Raw genomic sequence first — 27,449 nt, 5'->3', positions numbered from 1 at the left:
TGTTGTTGAGTTCTATGGTTTCTTTGGTTGGTTTTTGTTTGGAAGATCTACCTAGTGGTGACAGCGGTGCGTTAAAGTCACCCAGAATTATTGTGTTGTGGTCTGTGTGATTCCTGAAATTGAGAAGGATTTGTTTGATGTAAGGGGAATGCACCATTGTTTGGGGCATAAATATTTACTATCATTATGTCTTCCTGATTTATGTTTCCCTTAAGCAGTATGAAATGTCCTTCTTTATCCCTTCTAACTTTGGCTTGAATCCACTTTATCTGATATAAGGATGGAAACCCCCGCTTTTTTACTCAGTCCATGTGCATGGTAGGTTTTTTCCCATCCTTTCACCTTTAGTCTGTGGATGTCTTTCTCTATGAGATGAGTCTCTTGCAGGCAGCATATTGTTGGGTCTTTCTTTTTAATTCATTCTGCCAGTCTGTATCTTTTGATTGATGAGTTTAGGCCATTAATGTTCAGGATTATTATTGAGATATGATTTGTAATTCCAGTCATTTGGTTTTTTTTTTTTTTTTTTTTTTTTGGTTTTTAAGTTGGCTTGGTTTCTCCTTTGAGTGGTTTTTCTCTAAGGTAGTTCCTCCCTTTGCTGACCTCCATTGTTGTTTTTCATTTCCTCCTCATGGAATATTTTGTTGAGAACATTCTGTAGCACAGGCTTTCTATTTGTAAATTCTTTTAACTTTTGTTTATCATGGAAGGATTTTATTTCATCTTCAAATCTGAAGGTTAGTTTTGCTGGGTATAGGATTCTTGGTTGGCAACCATGTTCTTTCAGAGCTTGAAATATGTTGTTCCAGGCCCTTCTAGCTTTTAGAGTCTGGGTTGAGAAGTCGGCTGCTATCTGTATTGGTCTCCCCCATATGTAATCTGATGCTTTTCTCTGGCGGCCTTCAAAATCCTATCTTTATTTTGAATGTTAGGTATTTTCATTATAATGTGCCTTGGTGTTGATCTGTTGTGATGTTGTGCATTTGGTGTTCTGTAAGCCTCTTGTATCTGATTTTCCATTTCATTCTTCATTTTCATTGGGAAATTTTCTGATATTATTTCATTGAATAGGTTGTTCATTCCTTTGGTTTGTATCTCTGTGCCTTCCTCAATCCCAATAATTCTTAAATTTGGTCTTTTCATGATGTCCCATAGTTTTTGGAGATTCTGTTCATGATTTCTTACCATCTTCTCTGTTTGGGCAACTTTATTTTCAAGATTAAATATTTTGCCTTCATCGTCTGAGGTTCTGTCTTCCAAGTGGTCTAGTCTTTTGGTGATGCTTTCCATTGAGTTTTTTATTTGGTTTATTGTTTCCTTCATTTCAAGGATTTCCATTTGGTTTTTTTTTGAGAATCTCTATCTCTTTGTCGAAATGATCTTTTGCTTCCTGTACTTGCTCTTTCAGCTTATTGGTATTATCATTCATTGCCTGCATTTGCTCTCTTATCTCATCCTTTGCTTTGCGAATCATCTTAATCATTTATAATCTGAAGTCCTCTTCTGACATTTCTTCTAACATACTGTTATTGGATTCTATTAATATAGAATCTAGATTTGTTTGGGTCATTTTCTTCCCTTGTTTTTTCATGTTGTTCATGTATCTTCCCCTCTAGCAATGCAGATCTGGGCTATTACAGATTTTCCCCTATAGGCTTATAGTGGCCCTATAGGTTTCCAAAACCCTTTCTTTAAGGGGAGATCAATATTAGCAGTGCCCAGTTCAGACACTGTGCAATCCTAGACCAAATGGCCCCTATGAGGACAATAACAAAATTGTCAAAATAAACAGAATGAGTTCAAGTATTATCTTCAGTAAAACAAACAGATTTGCAATATGGTCTACAGTTTATAATGGAGGACAAAGAGGATGCAGAGGGATGTAGAAAGTGGCTGTTAATGGGATAAGAAAAGATTATACAGAAGTTCTAGATAATAGAAAGGATGAGAGTGTAATCAAAAGAAATTGGATGTTAGCATGCAAAAAAGGGAGAAAGAGACTCTGAGGGAACAGGTAAACAAAAGGAAAAGAGAGCAAGAAAAGTAAGGAAATAAAAACTTAAATTTTTTCTATAAGGAGAAAAAAGAAAATCTGCAGTATAACACTCATATAGTAATGAAACCTCCCAGAGTTCAGTAGCTTGATGCATGAGAGGTATACCTGACAATGAGCTTCAAGTCTCCAGCAGGCATCTCAGGATGGGATTTGCCCCACCTCAAGATCGGAGCTACGGCTTCCCGGATTATCTAAGATGGCCACTCTGGCTTCCAAATGTGTTGGCAAATGGGGAGCTGCAGCTCAGGTTGTGAACGTGGTCAGCTGGAGGTCCTGGAGGCGGAGTGCGGTTGTTCAGGCAGGGGTCCTGGAGGTTGGGTGTGTTTGGTGTGGTTGTGAGATCCTGGAGGCCGGTTGCAATCAGTCGGTCTGGGTTCCCTGTGATAGGGCGCAGTCAGTTGGTCTGGGGTCCTGGCGGTAGGGAGCAGTCAGTCAATGTGAGGGCCCCAGAGGCAGAAAGTGATCGGTTGGGCTGAGGGATCCTGGAGACGGAGCTCAGTCAGTCGGGCCAGGGGTCCTACAGGGCCTGGCTGTTGTCTCAAAATGGCAGCAGCCACGTGTAATCAAACCTGCAGGTACTGTAACAGTGAACTTCCAGGCAACAGCAGGCAACTGGTGCTCCACTGGCAGTCGGCAATCAGTTTGCTGACTGTTGTCGGACGATTGGGAGGTGATCCTCGTGCATTGGGTAATGGATAGGTGTTAGGCAGGCGATGGACAGGCGAGAGGCAGGCAAATGGCGGCTGACAGTGAGCAATCTGCACTCAAAAAATGCATCGATATGTTGGCAGACTGCAGGTGATCACAGCAAACAAATGGAGTAAACAGCAGGGGATCGATAAGCAGCAAAAACTGCCTTACCAAGAAACAGATATCCTCTGCTTGAAACCAGAGTTACAGAGCCACAAGGAATGCAGCCTCCCTCCAGTCCGCCATCTTGGATCGAAAGTGTTGAGTTTTAAATCATACTATAAATATATTACCTAAATCTTAAAAGAGTTAGCCTAGCATATGTTATGCATAACAAACCTCTAATCAAAACTGAAGAAATTCTTGCCAGTTCTACAGTTCCAAATTTCTGCCTTAAGAGTCTCTGGAGTTTTCCATTGTTGTTATTGCTGTTTATTGCCTTGTTTTTTTGTGGTGCTGGAGCTTGAACCCATTGGTGCTCTACACTGAACTACCTCCCAGGGCAGCCCTCTTTTTTTGTTGTTGTTTTGAGACAGGATCTCGCTAAGTTGTCCATATTGGCCTCAAACTTGTGATCCTCCTCCTATCTCAGTTTGAGTCACTGGGTACAAGTATGCCACCACCACACCCAACTGGATTTTTTTGACATAACAGATTTTTGTCCAATCATTAGCTCTTGCTGACTAGGCTACTCACTTACTCCAGACTTGGTCCTGAATTCAGTCACTAGCTACTGGAAGTAGGGCACTGTCTGGACTGTGTGGTGCGTACCTTTGCTGGCCTGTGGAACCGTGACATGAACCGTATGTGAGTGATGTATATACATTTTGAAGTAATTTTAAATTTTCAAATAGTCATAATATAAAAAGGATAAAGAGAGGCAGGTGAAATAAATAGCATATTTTATTTAACCCAGTGTATCCAAATGTTACTTAACGAATCAAAGTAGAAATTATTGATGAGGGATCTTGTATTTTTCATACTCTGAAATTCAGTGCATAGTTTACAGTTACTGCAAATTTTAATTTGCACTAGCTGCATTTCCGGTGCTTAACAGTCTCATGTGACACTCAGTAAAGATATGTTGATGACTAGAGAGATCCTTGTTCTCAATGATCTTACCATATAGGAAATAATATAGAGTTTTCCCTATAACCAAAAATAAAAGAGAGAGAGAGAGAGAGAAATCCTATTTTCTCAAAAGAATTTTTTAAAATTGATTCCAACCTGATAGAATTGTAAAATTTCCTACATGAAATACCCTTATGTTGTGTGTATACCTAGAAGAATATAAAACAGACATTGGGCAAGAGCGGTGATAGGGGTTAGCATGGGGAGAAACTGCATGAACAAAAAGACAGATGAAAGAACTGGATGCGGTGGCACAAGCCAGCAGTCTCAGCTTCTGAGAAGCTGAGACAGAAGCATTGCATTTTCGAGGCCAGTCTCAGCAATTTAGCAAGACCCCGTCTCAAAATAAAAATAAAAAAGGACTGGGATGTAGCTCAGTGTTAAAGTACTTCTGAATTCAGTCCCCAGTACCAAAAGTGGGGGCGGGGGTGTGGGTGAGAGATCCAAGCATTGTGGAATAAAATCTTTTAGTGGCAAAAGGACATGAAAAAGATGAGTGAACAAAAACAAAACAATTAGAAAATAATTAGAACCAGTATTTTGAGAGCCTAACTAAAGATTTTGACTTTGTAGAAATCATTAGAAAGCAACCGAAAGTTTTGAGTATATTGTTTTTAATGAAATTAAAGTAAGAATGATTAAGATGGGTGGACAAAGAGAGCAACTGAAAGCAGAAACCAGTTAAGAAGCCACTGTAATGAGGAAGGCAAGAAATAATGAGACTCTGAGGCTTCACTGCCCATAAGAATAGAGAAAAGGTGGATATGGGGAATGTTAAAGTTGAACTGACAGGACTTGGCAACTTTTTCAGTTTGTGGGAAAATAGGAAGGATCAAATATTATCTAGAATTTTGTATCTTTGTGAATGTGGTGGAGGATAATGAGATTCTTAGCAGAAATAGAACTTATAAAAGTAGGAGGCTTGAAAGACTGGAACTGTCATTCTACCTTGTACACAATTTGAAGTTCTGGTAGGAAACCTCAGGGGTTTTAGGTAAGAAAGCAAGCCAGGACATCTGTCTCACTAGCTATTGGAAATTTGGATCTAACTTACCCATGTGAAGAGTTAAAATGAATCTATGAGATTACCAGAGCAGAAAGACACAAGAGCCAAAAACAGATCTTACAGTGTATCTGGGTTTATGGCATAGAAAAGAATCACAAAGTGATCAGAGAGAGAATGCCGGGAAAATAAATAAATAAATAAAAGAAACCAAGAAAGAAAACCAGGGAACACTAAGTGCTAGATAACAACAGAGAGAATTCCTGCTATCTTCATGTCCAGTTGCATACTGCAGTTTAAGATCTAATAGAAATTGATGAAAGGAATAGGATTTTCATTGACATTAGGAAAGGTACTGAGAGGTTATTAGTCTCATTTACATAAAGAGCTTATTACAGTAAAAAATTATACGTCATGGTTTGCTTTAATTTCTATTGTCCTATAAAAATCAACAATGAGGCACCTGACAGTTTTCTCCTTTCTGTGGACATAGGAGTGAAATTTGTTGACTACCTTCTTTGAAATCAGATATTCATATTCTAAAAATCAATGTGCTAAACAGAATTTCGAAGTGAAATAATTTCCAAATTGAAATGTGGCTACAAGTCATTTGATATGACAATGAATAATTAAATAACTGATTGACTCAGTGAGGCATGAAAATAATTCAGTGAGCGTGGGAGGAAATTTTAAGTAACCCCTCAAAAGATCTCTGCTAACCTATCTGTTATCTAAGAGTAAGGCCAGGTTGGTGAAAATGGATGCTGCTTCTAAGAACATAAACAGAACCAGTTGGTAAGCTTCTTCAAGACAGGAATTGGATTGTCTTCTTCCCAAAGATTTGCTATATTTCATACACGTTGGACAAAAAATAGATGCATCTTTGTTTGAAGAATTCTTACAGAGAATTGGTTTTAAAAGTTGTCAGTCACTTTATACAAATACCAGCCTGCTCCTTAGCCTGTCTTCATCTATCTTGATAAAAACGTTGTTCTTTATTTCAGTCTGCCTCATTTAGGTTTAAATCTCCCATCTGTTAGCCCCCTTTACCTATCTGAATGAGGTGATACTTCATGTTGGTGTCCTGTGACACACAGGAGATACCATGTGAGATACATGCAGTTCCTCACAAGGCCCAGTTTTCACCCTTGTGAAAATTGCTAGAGGCAAATTCCTCTCAGCCTTAATATGGCCATGCCTTTTAACGTATTCCTATACGTAAAGTATTAGTGCTAGGTAATAATGAGCTAATGATTTTCCTAAAGAACACCTCATAGAACATTCTGGACACAAACTTACATTTAAACAACCTAAGCACTTAGTTAGGCTCTGATTATTTTTAAGGCCTCCCAGTCATTTTGGTGGATCCAGGATTTTGATCCCAGATCTGTCTGGCTTAGTAAAGCCTTTACTTTTTCTATGTACCACTACCTTTTCTGTTCTCTAAGCATGTTTCTTCCAAATTTTTATTTCCCATCCTCTATCATAGCTATTTTTAAAAGCTTTCATTTATCTCAGTACTATTTTGATAGAAAAATGTTTCCTCTTGGTACTACTACTTGATTTTGTAGGCATTCAAGAACTGCCATACTAGCCTGAACCTCAAACAATATAAGCAAGTTTAGAAGAATCCTGGAAAGCTCCACTCTTCTTTAATAAAGACCCGTTAAAGAAAACCAGATACATCCTGCCATCTCTGATAAATGTTTATTGAAGCTGGGTGCGGTGGTGCACACCTATCATCCCAGCAGCTAGTGAGGCTGAGGCAAGAGTGTCATGAGTTCAAAGCCAGCCTCAGCAACTTAGCAAAACTCTTGTCTCTAAATAAAATACAAAAAAGGTCTGGGGATGTGGCTCAGTGGTTGAGTGCCCCTGGGTTCAGTCCCAGTACCCTCCCCCAAAACAATATGTTTGTTAACTCCTACCATGCTTCAAGAGCTATTCAGAGTGATAAGGATTTGAACATGATTAAAACCTGGTATTTATTCTAGAAATGAAACAGATGTGAGTAAATAAGCACAAAACAGAATAAAAATTGGAACACTAGAAGATATACAGGTTTAGTGTGTAGTGGAGGATGAACAGGTAAGGTAATGATTGATTCTTTCAGAGAATGCTCCGTGTATCTTTATATGGTATAGGTTATATGAGGGCTTCTAAGCTAAATTTCTGTGGGAAAACATTTAGGGCATATGTAAAGGGAGCTGCAATGAGCCAGATTAAATGACTATCCCCATTATGAGCAATAAGTTTGGAGAGTCTCACTTGCATCTGTGGGGTTAGGGTTAGACTTGGCACCCACAAGGACCCTAGAACCTTATTTAGGTGGGCTATTCAATCTGACTCAGGTTGTTTGTTTTTCTAGGATAATTAGTTACTCTAATAAAGGTAACCTTATAACAAATTACAATTTGTGCTAATTTAATGTATTTGTGGGTTTTAGTAAAAGATAACCATCTTGTTTAAAGTCATATTGTTACTATTTTTATAAATACTACATTGATGATGCTTATTATTATTCTACTGCCAGATTAAAGAAAATAAACATGATATGTGGGATATTGAGAACTATTAGGTACCAAAACAGTGAACTTTTCTGAGCAGTCTTTGTGCCTTCCATATGAGGTCTGAGGAAAAAAATTTCCCATTATAGTTTTAGGAGAGAAATCCTAAATCCTTTTATTCTCTTCAGGAAGACACTCTATATAGTCATACTTTCTGTCATCTTTTCTCCTCAAATAGGGGAGTTCATCAAAGCTTTGTATGAATCAGATGAAAATTGTGAAGTGGATCCCAGCAAATGTTCATCTAGTGAACTGATAGACCATCAGAGCAACCTAAAAATGTGTTGTGAACTGGCTTTCTGCAAGATCATCAACTCGTACTGGTGAGCTGGTGTCCATGGTGAACCCTTGCTTATAGAACTTAAATTTTTTTATCACAAAGGAAAGACTTTGGGGACAATTTCAAAGTTACCTTAATATATTCCTAAAATCTAAATCTCCATTTTAGACAGATGTACTTCTTTTTTTTAGCTCTATCACAATTAATTTTACTGAAAAATCTGTGTGTCCTTAGCACACAAACATGACTAATGTTAAATTTGCATTGACATCTTTACCCACTGAGAATGCATAAATATTGAAAAGAAAGGGATTTGGGGAGAGGAACATTGGAGAACACAGGAGAAAACCAGATCCTAGTTCAATCCATGGACACTATTGATAACAACTGTGGAGAAGCAAATGCTGAGAAACATTTTTTTTTTTTCCTTTTTTGGGCTGGGAATCGAAGTTGAACCTGGGGGCTCTTCACCACTGAGCTGCATCTCCAATCCTTTTTATATTTTTTATTTTGAGACAGGGCCTCACTAAGTTGCTGAGGCTGGGCTTGGACTTGCAATTCTGTCTCTACCTCTAAGTCCCTGGGATTACAGGTGTGCACCACCACAGCCTATGAGAAACATTGCTTCCTGAAAAGAAATGTGCAAAGGGTTCAACCATTTTGCTAGTTGCTCTTGAGACATAGAAAACAGGACAGAAAAAGGCTTTCTGGAATTGCATGCAAGGTTAACATTTGACCTCTCTGGTGCTATCTCAAGGTTAAAATGAGAAGAAAACAAATCACTGGAAGGATGCTGCCCACCCAGTACACTTCCCCTATCCAGGATGGTGTGCTCAAGCAGACCTCACAGTGGAGCGTGGCACCTGCTATCTGATGCATTTACAATGCACAATTCACCTTTTTGAAAAATGTTGAAAGAAACTCATAGATCTCAATTATAAGGTTTAGAAGTGGAAATTGTCTTTAGCTTACATCTATAAGATATCAATAGTCTGAGTTATTAATAACAACTGCTTTCCACAAAATGGATGAAAACTAAATTCAAATGTATGAACCACATAAAATATTTAAATTTTATGGTAATAAAAATTTCAATTTTTAGTAATAGCAAGAGGTTTAGTAGAAAACAATTATTTAGAAGGGCCAGTTTGGAGATTGAGGAACATGGGCACTCATGTTTGTCTTGCTGATTTGGGGATAACCTGATACATGTATCTAAATAAAACTGTTTATTTTCTTTCCTTTAGCACTTCGTAAGCAGAACTGCTTCTGAACTACCTAAATAATCTTTCCCATAATATTTTTTAAGATGTTTTATAGTTGTCAATGGATTTCTGTTTTATGTATTTATATACAGTGCTGAGATTTGAACCCAGTTCCTTACACATGCAAGGCAAGCTCTCTACTACTGAGCTACAACCCCAGCCCCTCATAATGTTAATACTACATCCTCTCATACTCCAAAGTATTTTTCTAGCTTTCTAAAGTATTTTCTAATGTTGAACAGGTGTGATCATGAATTTTAGTCATTGCTGTATCCCCAGAAATTGGTGAGATTGTGGAAGATTTTTGATGAAAAATCTTTAGAGACATTTTGGTGAGTTGTATTAAACTAGATAGTTTTATTAGGAGTCTCATGCCACCTTAATCCAGAGTGTTGTAGTTTTCAGTTTCCAGTCTCCATCTGGCTTTCTGGGAATTCCTCACACCTCTGCCATGAATTGGGCAGAGCCACATCTTTGCACATCTCCTAGGTCATCCTCATAGCTCAGCTATAGTGCAGAAGTGGACTGAGTCAGAGTGGGATCGTTTGTGCTTTCATGGGTTATAGTATTTTTGTATTTAAAGGTTTTGATCTTTTTTTTTTTCCCTCCCCCAGTGTTTTCCCTCGTGAATTGAAAGAAGTGTTTGCATCATGGAAACAGCAGTGCCTGAACCGCGGCAAGCAAGATATCAGTGAGCGGCTCATTAGTGCCTCATTGTTTCTCCGTTTTCTTTGCCCAGCCATTATGTCACCTAGTCTCTTCAACCTTATGCAAGAGTATCCTGATGATCGTACATCTCGGACTCTAACTCTTATTGCCAAGGTCATTCAGAACCTGGCCAACTTTGCCAAGTAGGTGATCCTCCTATCATAAACACTCTAGAAACATGTGGTTTTAAAAAATAACATGAGTCCTAAAATCTGTGTCGAACCTATGAACCTCATCACTCCCTATTACCAGATTTTTATTGTTATCAATAAAAATAGAAAAATTGAAAAACAGCAAAAAATTGGAAGTAAATATTAAATAACCATGGTTATGGATTTAGTGAAATATTTATAGCCACTTAAACATTGTTTTCAAAGAATATCCAAATACATGGAAAATGATGAAGATAAAATTAAGTGAAAAGTACTAAAAAGAAAAAAGGATATAACATGATGCATATGCTATCATTCTAGCAATAAGAAAACACAGAATCTAAAGAACAGTCAGATATATTTTATGGGTAGATTGTCCAAAACAACTAGCTTGACTACTTCCTACAAAATGATGTTAAGAAAATGCCTAATTAGAACAAAATTTTTTTAAAATTTTTTAAAAAAACAAAGAAAATGCAAAAGATGGAAAGGTACTCTGTAGCTCAAAAGAAGATAAATGCAATACTTAAAACTTACTTGGATCTTTTTTTTTTGGCGGTGCTGGGGGTCAAACCTAGAGCCCTGTGCTTGCAACGCAAGCACTTTACCAACCGAGCTATCTCCCCAGCCCTTACTTGGATCTTAAATTTGAAAAAAAAAAAAAAATCCATAAAAGTTCTTTGGGGGCAATTGGTAAAATTTAAATATGGACTATAGATGATTCATAAATCATGTTTTATGTTTTAGTATGAAGACAGCACTGGTTTATGTAGAGATACTCCTTTTCTGAATAAAATGGTGCTAAAGTATTTAGAGATGATAATATCTGTAATTTAGTTTAAAATAGTTCAGAAAATAGTATAATATGTATAAATAGAAACCAAATTTGGCAAAATATTAACATTTGGTTAATGTAGATAAAAGATATATGGTGTTCATTGTATATTCTTTCAACTTTTTTGTGTAGTTTAATTCTTTTCAAAAAAAGGAGAGTATAGTTATACTTAAATGTAAATAGCAGGTATGTTTAGATAGGTAAATGGATGCACCCATACTTTTTCTTTGTGAAGAAAGAAAAATGAAACACTGTTCACTATTTTTATCTTTTTTCCTAGTAAGTTTGTATTGTTTTATAATTTATTGAAAATAATTTTTTAAAATAACTGGAAAAGTATTCACACTTGCAAAATTGATCATAGATGTATTTGCTATTATGGCTTAAAAACAAGTTTCTATTAGTATGTGAAAGAAAATAATTAAAACTTAAATGAAACAGTTGGTTTTTTTAGTGTAAATTGTGATTTTTTAGAAATCCACTATTTTAACTTTGTGTACACTATATGTAAGCCAAAGCAGAAAGATAACATATTTACCCATATTTGAGCTAATTCTGATAAAAATTATTTCTAGTTTGTCTTTGAACAAGTGTTTTTATAGACTTAAATAGGCCCTAAAGATAGCTAGAATCTAAATAGGTGAAGAAGTTTCATCTATTTAGTGGAAATAATGAACACGACGAAAGGCTTAGAGGAGAAAAAGAATCCAGTAGTTTCTCCTTATCCAAGATTTTGCTTTCCAGGGTTTTATTTACCCATGGTCATCCATTACTCAAAAATACTGAGTGAAAGATTTCAGAAATAGTAAGTTTAAAATTGAGTAGCATTTTGAGTAGCATAAAGAAATGTCATGCTGTCCAGCTCTGTCCCAACCAGGGCATGAGTCATAACTTTGTTCGGTGTATTCATGTTGTATATGCTGCCTACTTGTTCCTAGTAACCATGTTGGCTGTCAGATTAACTGTCAAAGTATCATAGTGCTTGTGTTCAAGTAACCTTATTTTACTTAATAGCACAAGAGTATTGATGCTAGTAATTCAGATATGCCAAAGAGAAGCTGTAGAGGCTTCCATTAAGTGAAAAAGGGAAAGATTATCATAGTTATGTATGTATGGGGGGAAAGCATAGTATATATAGGATCCTGTACTACTCGCAGTTTCAGACATACATTGAAGTTCTTGGACTATATACCATGGATAAGGGGGAAGACGTGAAATACTGTATAATGTATCTAGGAGATTTCGAAGAAACAAGCGATATAGAAATTTGTGCTGGTGAGCATTTAGTTGGTAAGGGCTATATCATAGAGAGCTTTAGATACCAGGAAAAAATAAATAAATAAATAAGTCTAGGCTTTACCCTATAGAGAAAATAGAAAGCTATTCAATTTTTTGGTATACATTAAATTTTAAGAAACTAGACTTTTAGGGCTAAAGGGGATATAGCTCAGTGATTGTGCACTTGCCTAGCATGATGGAGGCCCTGGGTTCACCCAAAAAAAAAAGAAAGAAAGAAAAGTATGTTTTAGTACTCTCATTTACCAAAAAAAAAAAAAAAAAAAAATTAGTTTTATCTACAATTTTTATTTTCAATTTTATACCTCTGTGTAAAGTCAACTCAAAATGATCATCTCTCTTTTCTTGAATATGTTCTTTCTCATTTTCTCACCCTCTACTTCAGGTTTGGTAACAAAGAGGAATACATGGCATTCATGAATGATTTTTTAGAACATGAATGGGGCGGAATGAAGCGCTTTCTCTTGGAGATCTCTAATCCAGACACCATCTCAAACACCCCAGGCTTTGATGGTTACATTGATCTGGGCCGAGAGCTTTCAGTTTTGCATTCCTTACTGTGGGAAGTAGTTTCCCAACTTGATAAGGTAAAGTAGGCTGGAAGAGTGATGGGAACTGGGAGATAGAGAACTTCAGTGCACCTGAATTCTGGAGAGTGTCTGAGTGAGGGCACTAACTTCCTTCTACTTGAAAGCAACCTTTTGCCCTAGATACCTGAAGGTCATTGCTGAGTAAACTATGTGATCTACAGCCATGAAATTCTTGAAAATAATGAAATCATTAACATATTTTTAAATTAATTGAGTTAATGAAGTATATTTCTATAAATTTATATATATACATATCTGAAACTAATAATAGCAAATATTGGCGTATACATTCTTATTCATGTATAAGATGATAAGAAATTTTATCTAGTAATTTCTAACAAAAGGACCAACTCAAAAAATGCTTTTTATCATGTTTATAGCTTTACCCATGAAAAAATTTTCTTTGACTTTTCAAGTTAAAGTTTATAAGTATTAGTGCTGAATCATATGGGATATGAAAATCCTGATTTTTTTCTCCACAGATATGAATTAAGAATATAGAAATCAATTATTTACTTATTTTCTGACTATAAGAATGTTATTATGTGAATTAAAATGTAAAGCATGCCAATCATTTTCTTCCTTCTGGAATTTGATAAAAAAAGAACGGTTTACAGTAGAAAACAGTTTAGTAGTATGTCAGAATAACTTCAAAAAACAAGGTTATTTTTCTGTGAATTGTTTTCCTCCATTTGCATATTAATTATAGAAATGTTGTACTAATAAAAATTGGAGAGGAATAAAACCTATTAACAAAGATCACTTTCCTGAGGAAATATAAATGGAAGTGTGTTCACTGGTCCTTAAAACATTTAGAAGACAATAAACCATTCCTTATTCTCAAGAACCCATTCTTCATTTTCAGAAATGCAAGCTGTATTTTAAGTTGCAGCTCTATCTAGGGTAAATTCCTTTATTATGAATCATGGTTCAACATTGTTGAGCAAGTAAAGGTATTCTTTAGAGGCATTCATTGAATTCATTCATTGAATGTTGAGAAGATAAAGAACACCCAAAGGCAACCATGTAAAACTAACAGTTGAAATGGTCCTTAAGACCCTATGAGAAGAAAAAATCCCTAAAGAAAAAAAATGATTGAGATGGATAAAACAAGTACTAAAAAGTTATTCTTTGTTGAGTAACTTCATTACTTACATGTTATCTTGTGAATAGGCCTGATTTACTCAAGATCAAGGTCTTTTTAACAGGCTTTGATGTATAAACACACTTTCTCCTTTTTAGTCTCTGTTTGATCCTAGGAAGCAGAAGTATATCTAGACATATCTCAGAGAGAGAATTTGCCTGATTTATTGTGTAAAGAAAAAAAAAAAAATGACGTTACTAATGGAAAGAGTTGACAATGGGTCAGGGTTCCCAAGATTGACTGGGATAGTGGAGGCAATATCAACTAACTGCATGTCCTGCCGTGCTCGGGGTCCCTGTATGCAACACCTTCTTGTATGTCAGCATGAGTTTCTTTTCTCACATGATCCTTTTTCTTTGGAAGTTTCATCACACTAGCCAGTCCTCTGGTTGCAAAGTTCCTTTTGGTTAGAAGGTGTTTGATTCATCCCCATCCCTTCTCCACCTTGGTCTGTTAGCTACCCAAAGATTTAGTTTGCTTTGCATGCCTGTTTTAGTCGAATGGCAATAGTCTGGTTGTTTTGAGCATGTCTTTTAATTTTTTATTTGCATAATCCTAATTTCTATTTCCTTTCTTTCCTCAATGTCTGCTGCACCTTGTTTCGCCTCCTCCATTCATCTCGACGCCATGATTCCGCTGCTCCATAACAATGCATTATGAACCTGCCACTCCCATACGCAAATACCTACCCCTCCCTCCAACCTACACCCCTCCATCAATGGGCATCGCTGTCCCAAAACAATCTGTGGTGGATGTCACAATGCTTATTATCCAATTAGGGTGAAAATTCCTTCCTACAGGCGACCGTGGCAAAACTGGGTCCTCTCCCTCGTGTTCTTGCTGATATTACCAAGTCTCTGACTAATCCTACGCCAATACAACAGCAGCTGAGACGCTTCACTGAACATAACTCCAGTCCAAACGTCAGTGGAAGCCTCTCCTCTGGGCTGCAGAAAATATTTGAAGACCCTACTGACAGGTATGCAAGAGAGGATTTGTAATACTGTCTCAGAGAAAGATAATGTTTAGATTTAGCAGAAATTTTTTTGACTCATTTATTGAATTTGCAACTTTAAGCTTATAAGCAATTAAAGAAAATCATTTAAGATAAATCTGATTGTTATAAAGCACAAGATCTAGGATAACATTTTTTAGAATTGTAGTATAGAGTTATGTTCAGTAAATGTATTCAAAATCTATATCATGCTTAATGGAAGTTTAAAGGCCTTTATGAAATTGATGTTTTCATGTAGTATAGCACTCAAAACTCTAGCGACCATCAGTTAAAATCATTTTAAAGCTGACTTTGTCAACGAGACAGGTAGATACAACATGATTGCTTAGACTTCCTGTTCTAAATTGACAAGGTTGTACCTTTAGCAGGGGCCCTTTGATTATCTACTCAGAGCTTCTTCTCTTTAAGGTTTAAATAGAACTAATTAAGTATAAGTTGGAGGATTTAAAATCCAAGTGGATTATTATTGGAATTCTAGTAAAAACTAAAGACTGTGATGGTGGTATACAGAAGTGTTATTCTTTTTTTTTTTTTTTTTTTTTTTTTGGGTGCTGGGGATCGAACCCAGGGCCTTGTGCTTACAAGGCAAGCACTCTACTGACTGAGCTATCTCCCCAGCCCCCAGAAGTGTTATTCTCTACCTTTGGGGAAAAAGTAAAAACGATGAGTTTTATTCTAAAAATTATAATGATGAAACCTGAATTTCTAAAAAAAGTTTAGTATCCACACTGGGCCTGTGAAACTTCAGAAATTTTCCCAAATTGAAGAAACTTAACTATGTTGAATTTGCTCTCAAGAGTAATCCACATCCTTTCCTTATCCACAGTGATTTGCACAAACTAAAATCTCCAAGCCAGGACAACACAGACAGCTATTTCAGAGGCAAAACATTACTGCTTGTTCAGCAGGCCTCCTCCCAGAGTATGACTTATTCTGAAAAGGATGAAAAGGAAAGCAGCCTTCCTAATGGTCGGAGCATCTCCCTCATGGACCTCCAGGACACGCATGCTGCTCAGGTGGAGCATGCATCTGTCATGCTTGATGTGCCTATGCGCCTGACAGGAAGCCAGCTTTCCATAACTCAGGTGGCCAGCATCAAACAACTGCGGGAAACTCAGAGCACTCCCCAGAGTGCCCCCCAAGTAAGAAGGCCCCTACACCCAGCCTTGAACCAACCAGGAAGTCTCCAGCCCTTGTCATTCCAGAACCCTGTTTATCACCTTAATAACCCAATTCCAGCAATGCCAAAGGCCTCTGTAGATTCCAGTTTGGAGAACCTAAGCACTGCCAGTTCTAGAAGCCAAAGTAACAGTGAAGACTTCAAACTCAGTGGACCCAGCAATAGCAGCATGGAAGATTTCACCAAACGTAGCACTCAGAGTGAAGACTTCTCCCGGCGGCACACTATGCCAGACAGACACATACCTCTTGCTCTGCCACGACAAAATAGTACTGGGCAGGCCCAAATCCGAAAAATGGACCAGGCTGGGTTAGGCGCCCGAGCCAAAGCCCCCGCATCCCTTCCACACAGTGCATCCTTACGTAGTACTGGGAGCATGTCAGTGGCATCTGCAGCCCTGGTGGCTGAACCTGTGCAGAATGGGAGCCGGTCCCGGCAGCAGTCCTCTTCCTCCAGAGAGAGCCCTGTTCCCAAAGTGAGAGCAATCCAGAGACAACAGACACAGCAGGTAGGGACAAGTACCAGAGTGGATTGGCTTCTCCTTGGTCCAGCTGTTTCCCTGGTTCTTTATACATAAATCAATGGTGGAGCAGGGGGGCAGGGGATCATCAGCAATTCCCATTGTTAGCAAGGTTTCCCCTTAAGCATATTCTCTGCAGCCTTTCAATGGCAGAAGGAAATGACAGGTTTGGGAGGTTTCTGGTTAGGTGAGACAGCAGAATGTGGTTTGACTCGTTACCCTTAGGATCTCTCCAGCAATCACTCAGGAGGCCTTTCCTGCTCTACAGGCAGTGGAGCAGCTACCTCATTTTGCACTTAGAACAGATCTACAATGTTAAATGAATGAGTACACACTTAAACTATGAAATCTATAGTTGAAATCAACTATAATACATGTTTTGGAATCTGAAAATTATTTCCTCTTAATTTTTTTTCTTAAGCTTCAAGAATTAAGCTTTGCATTTTGAGCTGAGAATTTAAAATAACTACTCCTCACTTCACACCCCAACTCCCTAGAGAAATACCAAGTCCCATTTGCCTTTTCCTGGAAGTGGCTAGAAAAATAAACAACTAAACCCCTATAGAGGCAAAGTAAAAGAGAGTGTAAAAAGATAGAAGTGCAAGTGGTTGGCAGGTATTCTAAACATTTGCACCGCCCTTGTATTGCTATTTACGTGGACAAGCCCAGTTAGTGCCACACCCATCTTAATACAAGTTTTCCAAGCTCATCTCTTATTTGCTAAGAATTTCATTGTTCCTTCTTACATATTACATTTTGAGGCACCAGTAAATATTTTACCCTTTGAATGAACTAATAAGCCTAAAGGTGTATCTATTTTTTATCTAAAAATACATTTTTCTTGTAAAGTCTTTCATTGGAGTGTTTGAATCCTAATTAAACTTTACAAGTACTAGAGAGTTTGTGATTAAAATAATTGTATGACTAATTCTTTTATGCAAAAGGGAGACCTTAATAAAATCCCAAAGTATCTCCTCAGTATGTTCCCATTTTTATGGGTAGGCACATACTAATTTGGCAGTTTCTGCCTTCACTCTGCTATGATCAGAGCCCCTTGCCCTTGCATCACCAATTATTTAAAGAAAAAATAAATGGAACATTTATAGACTCCTGAATACAGAAGCAGAGCAGTGGGGTGAAAAAAGCATGACCAACTTAAACACACTTCTGGGCAGAACCTCCTATTTGATCATTCTTCCTGCATAATAAAGTTTTTCTTCAGTCTTAAATTTTTATTTTGTTATATTGCCCAAATTTGCACTAATTCATTGACTTAATAGACATTTTCATTTAAAAAAAATAGAAAATACATATATTCCTGTATATCATTTATATATATTATGTATACCTTTATCTATAAATGTATGTGTATTTATACACACATTTATATACATATAAACATAATTTTGTGTTAGTAGACTATCAGTCATTCACATCTTATTGTGAATTAGTTGTTTTTGTTTTTGTTTTTTTTTTTTTAACCTTGCTTTTGTGCTAGCTTCTAGTTGATGTTAACTACTTTGACAATTTAAGTGTTTTTTTAGGGTAAAAATGAAAAGTAATTTTAGAGATGGAATACCATGTGAGAGCAAACATCTATGTGGAGGTTTAGAGTGTCAAGAGGGCACCAAGGATAAGATAGGAAGTAAATAAAGAACATAAGATTGGCGGACAGGGAAAGGACATGAAAAGAACTGTCCTCTATTTTTTTTAAAGATGACTTAGGTCCAGCCCTAGAAAGAAAAGAAAGATTAAAATTCTGCCTACCCATTCTTCCTACATCATTTAGTCCCCAATTCCCAAGACCCATGACTCAGGCTGTTGATAAATATTGTAATTCAATAGCCTTTTGTTTGTTTAGCTGGAACCGTTCGTCACTTTTAACCTTTTTTCTATAGGAAAACACACCTTTCACATAAGCATAGAATAAATGTTCCTATGAGTGAACATAAGGCTGTCTAGACAAATGGGAAAGAGAACCGCATGCCAGCTCCAAAAACCAATTTAAAAATTAATTTTTGTGCTACAACCATTAATGAGTTAGGGAATATCTATGATGTACAGACATGAGGTGGGTCACAGCCACAGTGAGATGACCTAGCACAGCTTTAAATATTCATCTTTGTTTATGCCTTTGCTGATAACTTCCACTATCCATCACATTATTGAGAAGTAAATCTCTGGGTTTTGGGTGCTCAAGTTTCTGGTTTTTCCATAATACTTTTTCTCCCCAGATGGTTCATTCTTTTGAACTTACGTCCTTCCTCAGTGCTTTGCTTATCTTGCCATTTCTTGCTTGTGTTTCTCATCTCACTCCCATGAACCCTCTAAAGTTCTATATAATCAGCACATTTTTAAGACAAATTCCTTCATATATTTTAATTGCAAATTGTGTTGGGGAATTCTTCTCTTCCCAAAACTAGAGGATTTCTTTGTGGGGATTGTTCTGTAGGCCTCTATAATTATCAGTGCCTTTGTCCCTTGCACATTCCATTTGTATCTTAGCACAAAGGAGAGGGCATTGTTGGCACTGTGACTAGCTTCAGTCTTCTCCAGATAATGAGTTGGAAAGAAAGAAAATCCTAGTCAAACAATTTTCAGAGAAAGAATTTTTTTTTTCAGGAAACTCTTAATATTGTGACCCCTTTGAACCTCTTATTAGATTTCTTTTTTCTCCTTTTCCTCTCTTATTTCTCATGTATCATGTACTCAGACCTTGTTTGTTTATTTACAGTGTTTGAGTTGGTCAGATTTACCATGTTCCCTAATTTTAGATATTTGAATTTGAAAAGATCTTTTAAAATAGGTAAACACCTGTTGTCAAATGACAAGCTCATTAGTAATAATGCAGCAGTGTTCACATTTGAATTTGTTAAACCCTCTTCTAACCAAACTTTCAAGCACTCTTGGAGTTTACTTATTAATTTAGATAGCCCTTTCTTTGGTGTTGAAAGCAGAAGTATTATTTATTTATGAGAACCTACATCAGACTAAGAAGAAGCCAACAAGTCTTATTTATATCTAATAAATACTAGCAAGGACAGGGAACTGGCCTGTTCTCAGTTGTTCCCAGCATAGCCAGGTTATGACTAATTGTAGTATCAGTGAAGCTGCTATGTCACGCCTTTTTGCCCTAAAGCATTATTATTTTTCCCAGGAATACCCTATACAGCCTCATCTCAAGAGGGAGACATTTCTAATGAGAATTCCTGCTCCTTTTCTTGCTGTCTTTTTCATGCTTTATTTTCTTTAATTTTCCTTTTGAAAGTCTGTGGATATAAATTCTCTTCCTAAGACTGTATCTAAGCAGAATGGGAGCTGAACCACTTACCAACCTCTTTCCTCAAGTTCTTTAACTATAAACTAGAGATGATAATTTTTGCTATTCGGTTTATAAGGAGATAGATCAAACAATCATGAAGGGAAAATTTTGATGCACTTCTATAGAACTAGAAGAAAAATAGTGTCCTTCTCCTAATAATAAACTCTGCTTTAAGTAGTGAATTCCAAAGAGAACCCAGAGTATTAATATATAGATTATATTTTATTGAGCATCTACTGTGCACTTATTTAGTTACAGCCATACAAAAGAATTATGTGAGCCAGGTACAGTGGCTCACTGCTGTAACCCTAGCTACGCAGGAGGCTAATGCAGGAGGATCACAAGTTTGAGGCCAGCCTAGGCAACTTAGTGAGACTCTATCTTAAAATAAAAAGGATATAGTTCAGTGGTAGAGTACCAGTGGGTGGGTTCAATCCCCAGTACCTCAAAAACAAAAACTAGGATGTGGTGTCATTGTTGATAGTATAATTGGGGAGTAAGATCAGCACTCTTAAGACCAAAAGAAAAACCACAAAAATCATTTTTTTTTCTTCAGATAGAGCATATAACAATAATTTTTTTTTTAAATCACCCTTTTCTTCCAATCTAGTGCAGTAGATTGGAAGAAAATAGTTGATTTATTTAATTATTACTTTCTAGTCTCTTAATAATTTTGTAAAGTTTTGTCATGAATAGGAAGAAGAGTTAAGATTGGTCTAACCTATTTTGTAAATTTTATTTATTTTGTTATATTTTTATTTATTCTAATTAGTTATACATGACAGTAAAATGCACTTTGACACATCATACATAAATGGAGTCTAATTTATTATTCTTCTGATTGTATATGATGTAGAATCACACCAGTAAGGTAGTCTCATATGTACATAGGGTAATTCTGTTATTTTAGAATACCACCTCCTGTGTGCTGAACAGAGTACTAAGATATATCAGGAAGTGGCTGAAAATAAGATTCCAAACCCCCTCCCCAAAAAAGATTGAACCAATAAAATAGCAATAGATCCAAAATGTACATTTCCAATTGTGGAATCTGTCATAATTTATCAAACCTCATATTAGTTATTTTGAAGATGTGGTAACTTCCACCATCACCAGTGGAATGAATCAGCCCTTGTTTTTACATCTTTTCACTCAACAGTTAAAGCCTAGATTACTCTTATGTTATTGTTATTGTTGTTGTTGTTCTTGTTTTTATTATGCTTTTAGGGACTTAGATCCTATTTCCTTCATGAACTCTTAAGAATATCATTAGTTTCCAAGGCACTTAAAGACATTCAGTAAAGTTACCCATAACAAATTACAGAGAAAAAAAGTTAATTCAGGCAGCATCTTATTAACCAAATAGAAAGCTATTGAACTAGTTCTCTTAAAGTAATAAATTCCTAATAGTAAAGTTGGTTTTAGTTTTAATAGCTACTTTATCTCAAATCACTCTTAAATAGAAAATCCTGATTTCACAATGAAACCCTGTGTGCTGAAGTGATAAGATTGTAAAACCAAAAATGCATTTGTCTCCTTTAAATATTGACTTTCTATTAGTTTTTTAAAACTCAGTGCTGTATTATTTTACCTTCCAGGTACACATATATCAAATAAGAACCTAAACCCGTTAGGATTTCCCCTTTACCAATACAGAAACAACTTGTACTCTGCTTTGAAACTCCAGCAGGGGGAGACTGTACTGTGTGCGTATATGAAGCACCTTGCAGTTTACAGAGTGCTCTCACATGCCATCCCATTTTTCTTTAATAACTTGATAGTTACATTCTTTTTATTAATGATAACTATGTTCTATAGGCCAGTGTTCCCAAAATGTGATGTTCACATTTAAGTGCACATTAGATGTTTATTTAGTCACTTATGTAATTGTTTTGATATATATTAGAAAAATACATAATCATTAATATAGAAATATCTATAAATATATAAAACATGTAGAGAACATCAAACTCATTTTATTGATATTGCTTAGCACAAGGGCTTAGCTAACAAAAAAATGACTTTTAAAAGAGTTGAGTGATCACATGGCTGCCACCCAGGTCAGACAAGGCTGCTCTTCCTGGGCTTGCCTTCCACAGGCCACATGTGGAAGGAAGGCCGTATCTGCCTTCCTTCTCTACAGTGGGGCTGCTCCATTCCAGTCATTTGTTTGGATGCCAGGGCTGCTGCCTATGTCCTCATGCCTACCAAGCCCTGCTGACCAGGGCTTCTGGGACCCACCCCCACCCCCACCCCATTCCTGCAGTCTTTGTCCCTTGCCCCAATGAGAAGGTCATCAAAGAGATCACCAGGGCTGTGGTGAAGTGCCAGCAGCCTGCATCAACCTCATTCCTCAGAATACATCCATCTATGAGTAGAAAGGAAAGATCAAGGAAAATAGTGAGGTGCTGATAAGGATTAACAGCAAAGTTCCTGAGCCCCATTTTGACTGGTTTTGCCGTTTCTGTGCACCCTTACACAGTAGCATTGCCTGCAGAGCAGAGGATTCCCTCTTCCTGCCGTGTCCCTCATACTCAATACCCTCTGACTTCCAGGTATTTGCTGGGCCTCCAGTAAATCCTATCTTTAGTTAAAATTTAATTAAAATGAAAAAGATAAATAATATATTAGTGATAAGGTAGGTATGAAAAAATAAAGCAGTACATAATAAATGAAGTATAAGAAACACATCTGTAACCAATGTGAAGATAGAGATGGAATTTTGAATACCAAGGGTCTTGAAATTTAAGACATATTTACATATAAAATAGTGGTTTTAGAGAGGGACTTTCTATAAGTTCATTCACAATTGCTTGTGTGTGTGTGTGTGTACCTACTTAGGTAAACTATACACATGTATCCTCAGGTGAGAAGCTTTTTTTTTTTTTTTTTTTTTTTTTTTTAATATAAGTGATTGAACCCAGGGGCACTCAACCACTGAGCCACATCCCCAGCCCTTTTTATTTTTTTGAGACTGAATCTCGATAAATTGCTTAGGGCCTCACTAAATTACTGAGGCTGACTTTGAACTTGCTATCCTCTTGTCTCAGCCTCCTGAGCTTCTGGGCTTACAGGCACATGCCAGTGAACCCAGCCTTGAAGCTATTCTTATTGCTACATATCTATGATCTGTGAATCAACTAACCCAAGTCCTTCTTCAAACCTTTAAGAATCATCCCCATTACTTTTGTGTGTATGGTTTTAAAGTCTCTCCCAACCCAACCAATTTCTGATAACTTTTTAGTCTCTGTGGGCAGTTTTTTTCATCTTCTCCTATTCTCAAGGTCATCAGAATACCCCTTCTTTTAAAATATCCATATTAGAGTTTAATTGGATTCTAGTCCAAAATGATATAAAGATTCTTAAGGTATATGGCTCTGCCTAAAAGAAAAATTCCCTTCAATTGTGAAATTATGGATGAATGGTCCTCAGAATACAAATACATTTTAGTTATAAAAAGCTAACTAATGTACAAATAGTACACCCTTGCTTTCATTCTCTCTCCCTCTCCCTCTCTCCTCTTTCACCCTCACTCATTTTCTCTCTTTGGCAAGTTGGGTGGGGAGGGATTATTTCCAGTATTATTGGTGGAGAAAGCACTAGTAATATTCAGTAGCCTAATATGAACTTTAATGTTAAACCCTAGTTTTCAAAACATAAATACAGTAACAACTGACACCTAACCTCTCCAGTGCACTCTGAAGTTCCCAAAGAACTCTCACGCTATCTTATGCAGTCCTCATAAGTCCCTGCACGATAGATGGTCAGGACAGGTATGGTAGTTAGGATGATGATGATGATGTCCTTTTTCAGTGGATTAGGAAAATGGTACTGAAGAGATTAAATGACTTAACTACTAAGTTCCATAGTTGCTCCTCAAGGCCAGAATTCTTAACACTTTCCTATTTAAATTGGAAAAGGGCAATTTATCTTGCAACCCTGACTGAAAACAAATGTGTTGTATACTATCCAGAACCCATCATTTTGATCCTGTATTTGTCTAAAACTTGTACTCCTGAGTGGTCTTAACCCACCAGGAATCAGAGTTCTGTCAAAATAACCAGTATCACTTGTCCTTCTCTTTCTCTCAATTGTTAATATGAAAACTAAGTATTTGGCATTCTGATGAATGAGTGGTCCCTTGTGAGTTTGTTTAGTATTAATCAGTTCTTTGGTTCATGCTCATCTCCGGGTTCAACAGGTATTTCCTCACTTCAGTAATCAAGTTATGCTTCCTTTCTCTTATTCTATTATCTTAATTTTATTAGTTTTAGTACCTTACAGCATTTGGACCTTTGACTTTCTTTGGAAGGAGAAAAAGAATGGTCCTTGGGTGCAATGTATACGAATTCCTATTCAGAATAGTTTGTTCTTATACAAATGTATATTCCATTTCCTAGCCCTAATTACACTAGCATTAATTAAATGTTACTTAAAGCTAACAGCATAGGTGATCTTTCCATTTTCTGAGGTCTTGTTCAGTTTCTTTTTTTAGTGTTCTGTAGTTTTCATTGTAGAGGTCTTTCACCTCTTTTGTTAAATTGATTCCCAAGTATTTTTTTTTTTTTAGGCTATTGTGAAGGGAATAGTTTTACTGATCTCTTTCAGCTGATACATCATTGATAATAGGAATTCAATTTATTTATTGGTGTTGACTTTACACCATTGCTATTTTGCTGAAAGGGCTTAAAGTCAGCATACTGCAGTGACACAGCCACGTCAATGTTTATAGCAGATCAATTCACAATAGTCAAGCTATGGAACCAACTTAGATATCCTTCAACAGATGAATGGATAAAGAAAATGTGGTGTATATATATCCAATGGAATATTACTCAGCCATAAAGAAGAATGAAATTATGGCATTTGCCAGTAAATGGATGAAACTAGAGACTAAGTGAAATAAGCCAGTCCTAAAAACCAAAGACTGAATGTTCTTTCCGATATGTGGGTACTAACCCACAATCAGGGAGGGTGTGGAGGGTAAGAATAGAAGTCCATTGGATTAGATAAAGGGAAAGGAAGGGAAGGGAAGGTGGAGAGGAATAGGAAGGACAGTAGAATCAATCGAACATAACTCTCCGAGCCTTATATTTGAATACACAACCAGGATTACTCCACATCATGTACAACACAAGAACAGGTCCTAATAAGAATAGGTTATACCCCTGTGTGTATGATATGCCAAAGTACATTCTACTGTCTTGTGTATCTAGAAAGAACAAACCAAAAAAAATTTTTTTAAAAAGCTGGTAGCATTCATTAGAAGACTGAAGGTCACAGTTACGTCCTCCAAGAGCAGCTGTCTCTGAGCACCTTGATTGGGTGGGCCGTTCTGGGAAATGATCTGTTTCTGATGCAGGTTCAGTCCCCTGTGGACTCAGCCACCATGTCTCCAGTAGAGAGGACAGCGGCATGGGTTCTGAACAATGGACAGTATGAAGAAGATGTTGAAGAAACTGAGCAAAATCAAGATGAAGCCAAGCATGCTGAGAAGGTAGAGCAGTTTATTGACTTGTTGCCCCACAAGTGCTGGCCATGGGAAGGTTACTTGAGACAAGAGTATGATTTCCTGCTGCCATGTCCACTTGCCCTCTCGGTTAACCCTGATATACATACCAGTGTATAGGAGGTCAGTATTGCCTCTCTGTGAACATCTGTGCAGAACGTCCACCATGCTGCAGGGCAGGGGCTTAGATGCAATATTTCTATGTAGATTGCTTAATCTGGAGGACACTCTGATATTCATTTCTAGTCATTTTAGGTTAATATTTAGTATTTCTATAAACCAGTTATTAGTCTTCAACCAAGGTCAAAATTGCCATAGAACTAGATTTTCTATTTCTTGGTAACAATTTGACTTGAAATTTGGGGGTTTTGGTGTTTGGTTTTTGGTTTGGTTTGGTTTTTGTCTTTTCTGGGTAAAGAATGTCTAGCTATATACATAATTCTCAAAAGACATCATCTATCATTTTGAGGATTTTTTCATTTTGTTTTGTTTTTTGGTACCTGCAATTGAACTCAGGGACCCTCAACCACTGAGCCACATCCCCAGCCCTATTTTGTATTTTATTTAGAGACAGGGTCTCACTGAGTTGCTTAGCGCCTCACAGTTGCTGAGACTGGCTTTGAACTCATGATCCTCCTGCCTCAGCCCCCCCCGAGCCACTAGGATTACAGGCATGTGCCACCATACCCAACTTGAGGGTTTTTGGGTTTTTGTAAGAAAAATAGATATAAAAAAGGATTATCAAACTATAACCTTGATGTCATGTATAGCATTATCACATTTAATTGACAACCAGACAATTCATTTCTTCTTACTTATTAGTATAAACTCTGCTTCTTAATACAGTCTAATTCTTTAGACTGCCAAACCTTACCTTTGACTTTCTGGAACCATGATGTTGGATGAGCAGCAGCTAGTCATCAAATAAATGAGATAATACTATATAAATTGCATTTTTTAATGCACCATATAGATTTATCATTAATTACTAATGAGTATTTAAAAAGCATATACTTCTCACCTTACATAGAAAATTTGATATTCCATTATACTCAGGCACCATCCATGGCAAATTTGATATAAAAAAGGGCCATGTAACCAACTGAATTACTGAATTTCTGTAGGCTGCTTATATCACAGATGTATATTCCAGCAAGTGGTACCAAATTGAGCAGATGAGCCACATCATGAAAATTTAGCCAAGAGTTCATTTTAATCAACCCTAGAGAACAGGTAGGCCTTTGCTTAGTGCTTATGACTATTTTATACTTTCATAGCGAGGAAGAAAGCAGTAATGGCCTACTCTGCCTTGAAATTCTATTTATTGACTTAGGGGCTTAACATTATAGAAATGTTGCTTGTTCTCTAAGGGTTGAGTGAAGGAAGGGCATTCTGATGGAAGGGCATTCTCTGTCAGGGATCCTGCAGTACAGGTGATGATACACAGACAAATCTGTCTTATAAAATGGCCAGCTTTTGGCTTAAGTCACTTTCCAAGCTTCTAAATGCTTGATCTTTTTTTTCCTTCCATTTGATACCATCAGTAATTAGATATGACTTGCAGCAACTGGTAGTTTAATGTGGACAGAGATACATAAATCTGTAAAATTTGGAATGCTTAAGACTTAAAGTATGTTCAGAAGGAGGGCAAAGCTTAATGAACATTTATGCCAGTTGATATTTAAACATCAGTAGCAGTAGCATAAGGAATAGCAACTTAGAAGCATCTAGCTACGTTGCCTAGGGTCTCTTTCACGAAAAAGCAAATCACTAACTTCTCCTTGTCATGTGTGCTTTTTCTCCTCTGCTCTAGTATGAACAAGAAATTAGTAAACTGAAGGAGCGCCTGAGAGTGTCTAGCCGGCGACTGGAGGAGTATGAACGCCGATTGCTGGTGCAGGAGCAGCAGATGCAGAAGTTACTGCTCGAATACAAGGCCAGACTGGAGGACAGCGAGGAGCGGCTTCGCAGGCAACAAGAAGAGAAAGACAGCCAGATGAAAAGCATCATCAGCAGGTTAGAGGACCACCTGGTAACAGATGTGGGCTAGTTAGAGGTACAGCAAGGTCAGGGGGGGATGACCCAAACACACTTGGCAACAAAAGCCATTTCACTCTTTGGTAGTCAGTACAGATATGATGACAGACTGTATCTCTTCAAGCATCCTAAATATGAAACCTAGTGTGCAC

General features: G+C 37.0%; 1 protein-coding gene across 6 annotated transcripts in view; it reads left to right on the top strand.

The window, feature by feature from the left end:
- Positions 1–27,449, top strand: part of Rasal2 (RAS protein activator like 2) — a 364,280-nt gene that overhangs the window by 329,066 nt on the left and 7,765 nt on the right. For 4 of the 6 annotated variants that reach the window (XM_047520357.1, XM_047520356.1, XM_047520361.1 and 1 more), the window contains 7 exons: positions 7,623–7,767; positions 9,604–9,840; positions 12,366–12,567; positions 14,494–14,693; positions 15,556–16,417; positions 25,114–25,248; positions 27,074–27,276. In XM_047520357.1, coding sequence (XP_047376313.1) covers positions 7,623–7,767; positions 9,604–9,840; positions 12,366–12,567; positions 14,494–14,693; positions 15,556–16,417; positions 25,114–25,248; positions 27,074–27,276 — 1,984 coding nt within the window. The remainder of the gene's footprint in view (positions 1–7,622; positions 7,768–9,603; positions 9,841–12,365; positions 12,568–14,493; positions 14,694–15,555; positions 16,418–25,113; positions 25,249–27,073; positions 27,277–27,449) is intronic. The other 2 variants (XM_047520359.1, XM_047520358.1) reach the window with 1 other exon arrangement.

This window comes from Sciurus carolinensis, chromosome 12 (assembly GCF_902686445.1).
Source record: "Sciurus carolinensis chromosome 12, mSciCar1.2, whole genome shotgun sequence".
NCBI lineage: Eukaryota > Metazoa > Chordata > Mammalia > Rodentia > Sciuridae > Sciurus > Sciurus carolinensis.
The sequence above is the reverse complement of the archived record's forward strand: the minus strand, read 5'-3'. Positions and strand labels throughout refer to the sequence as shown.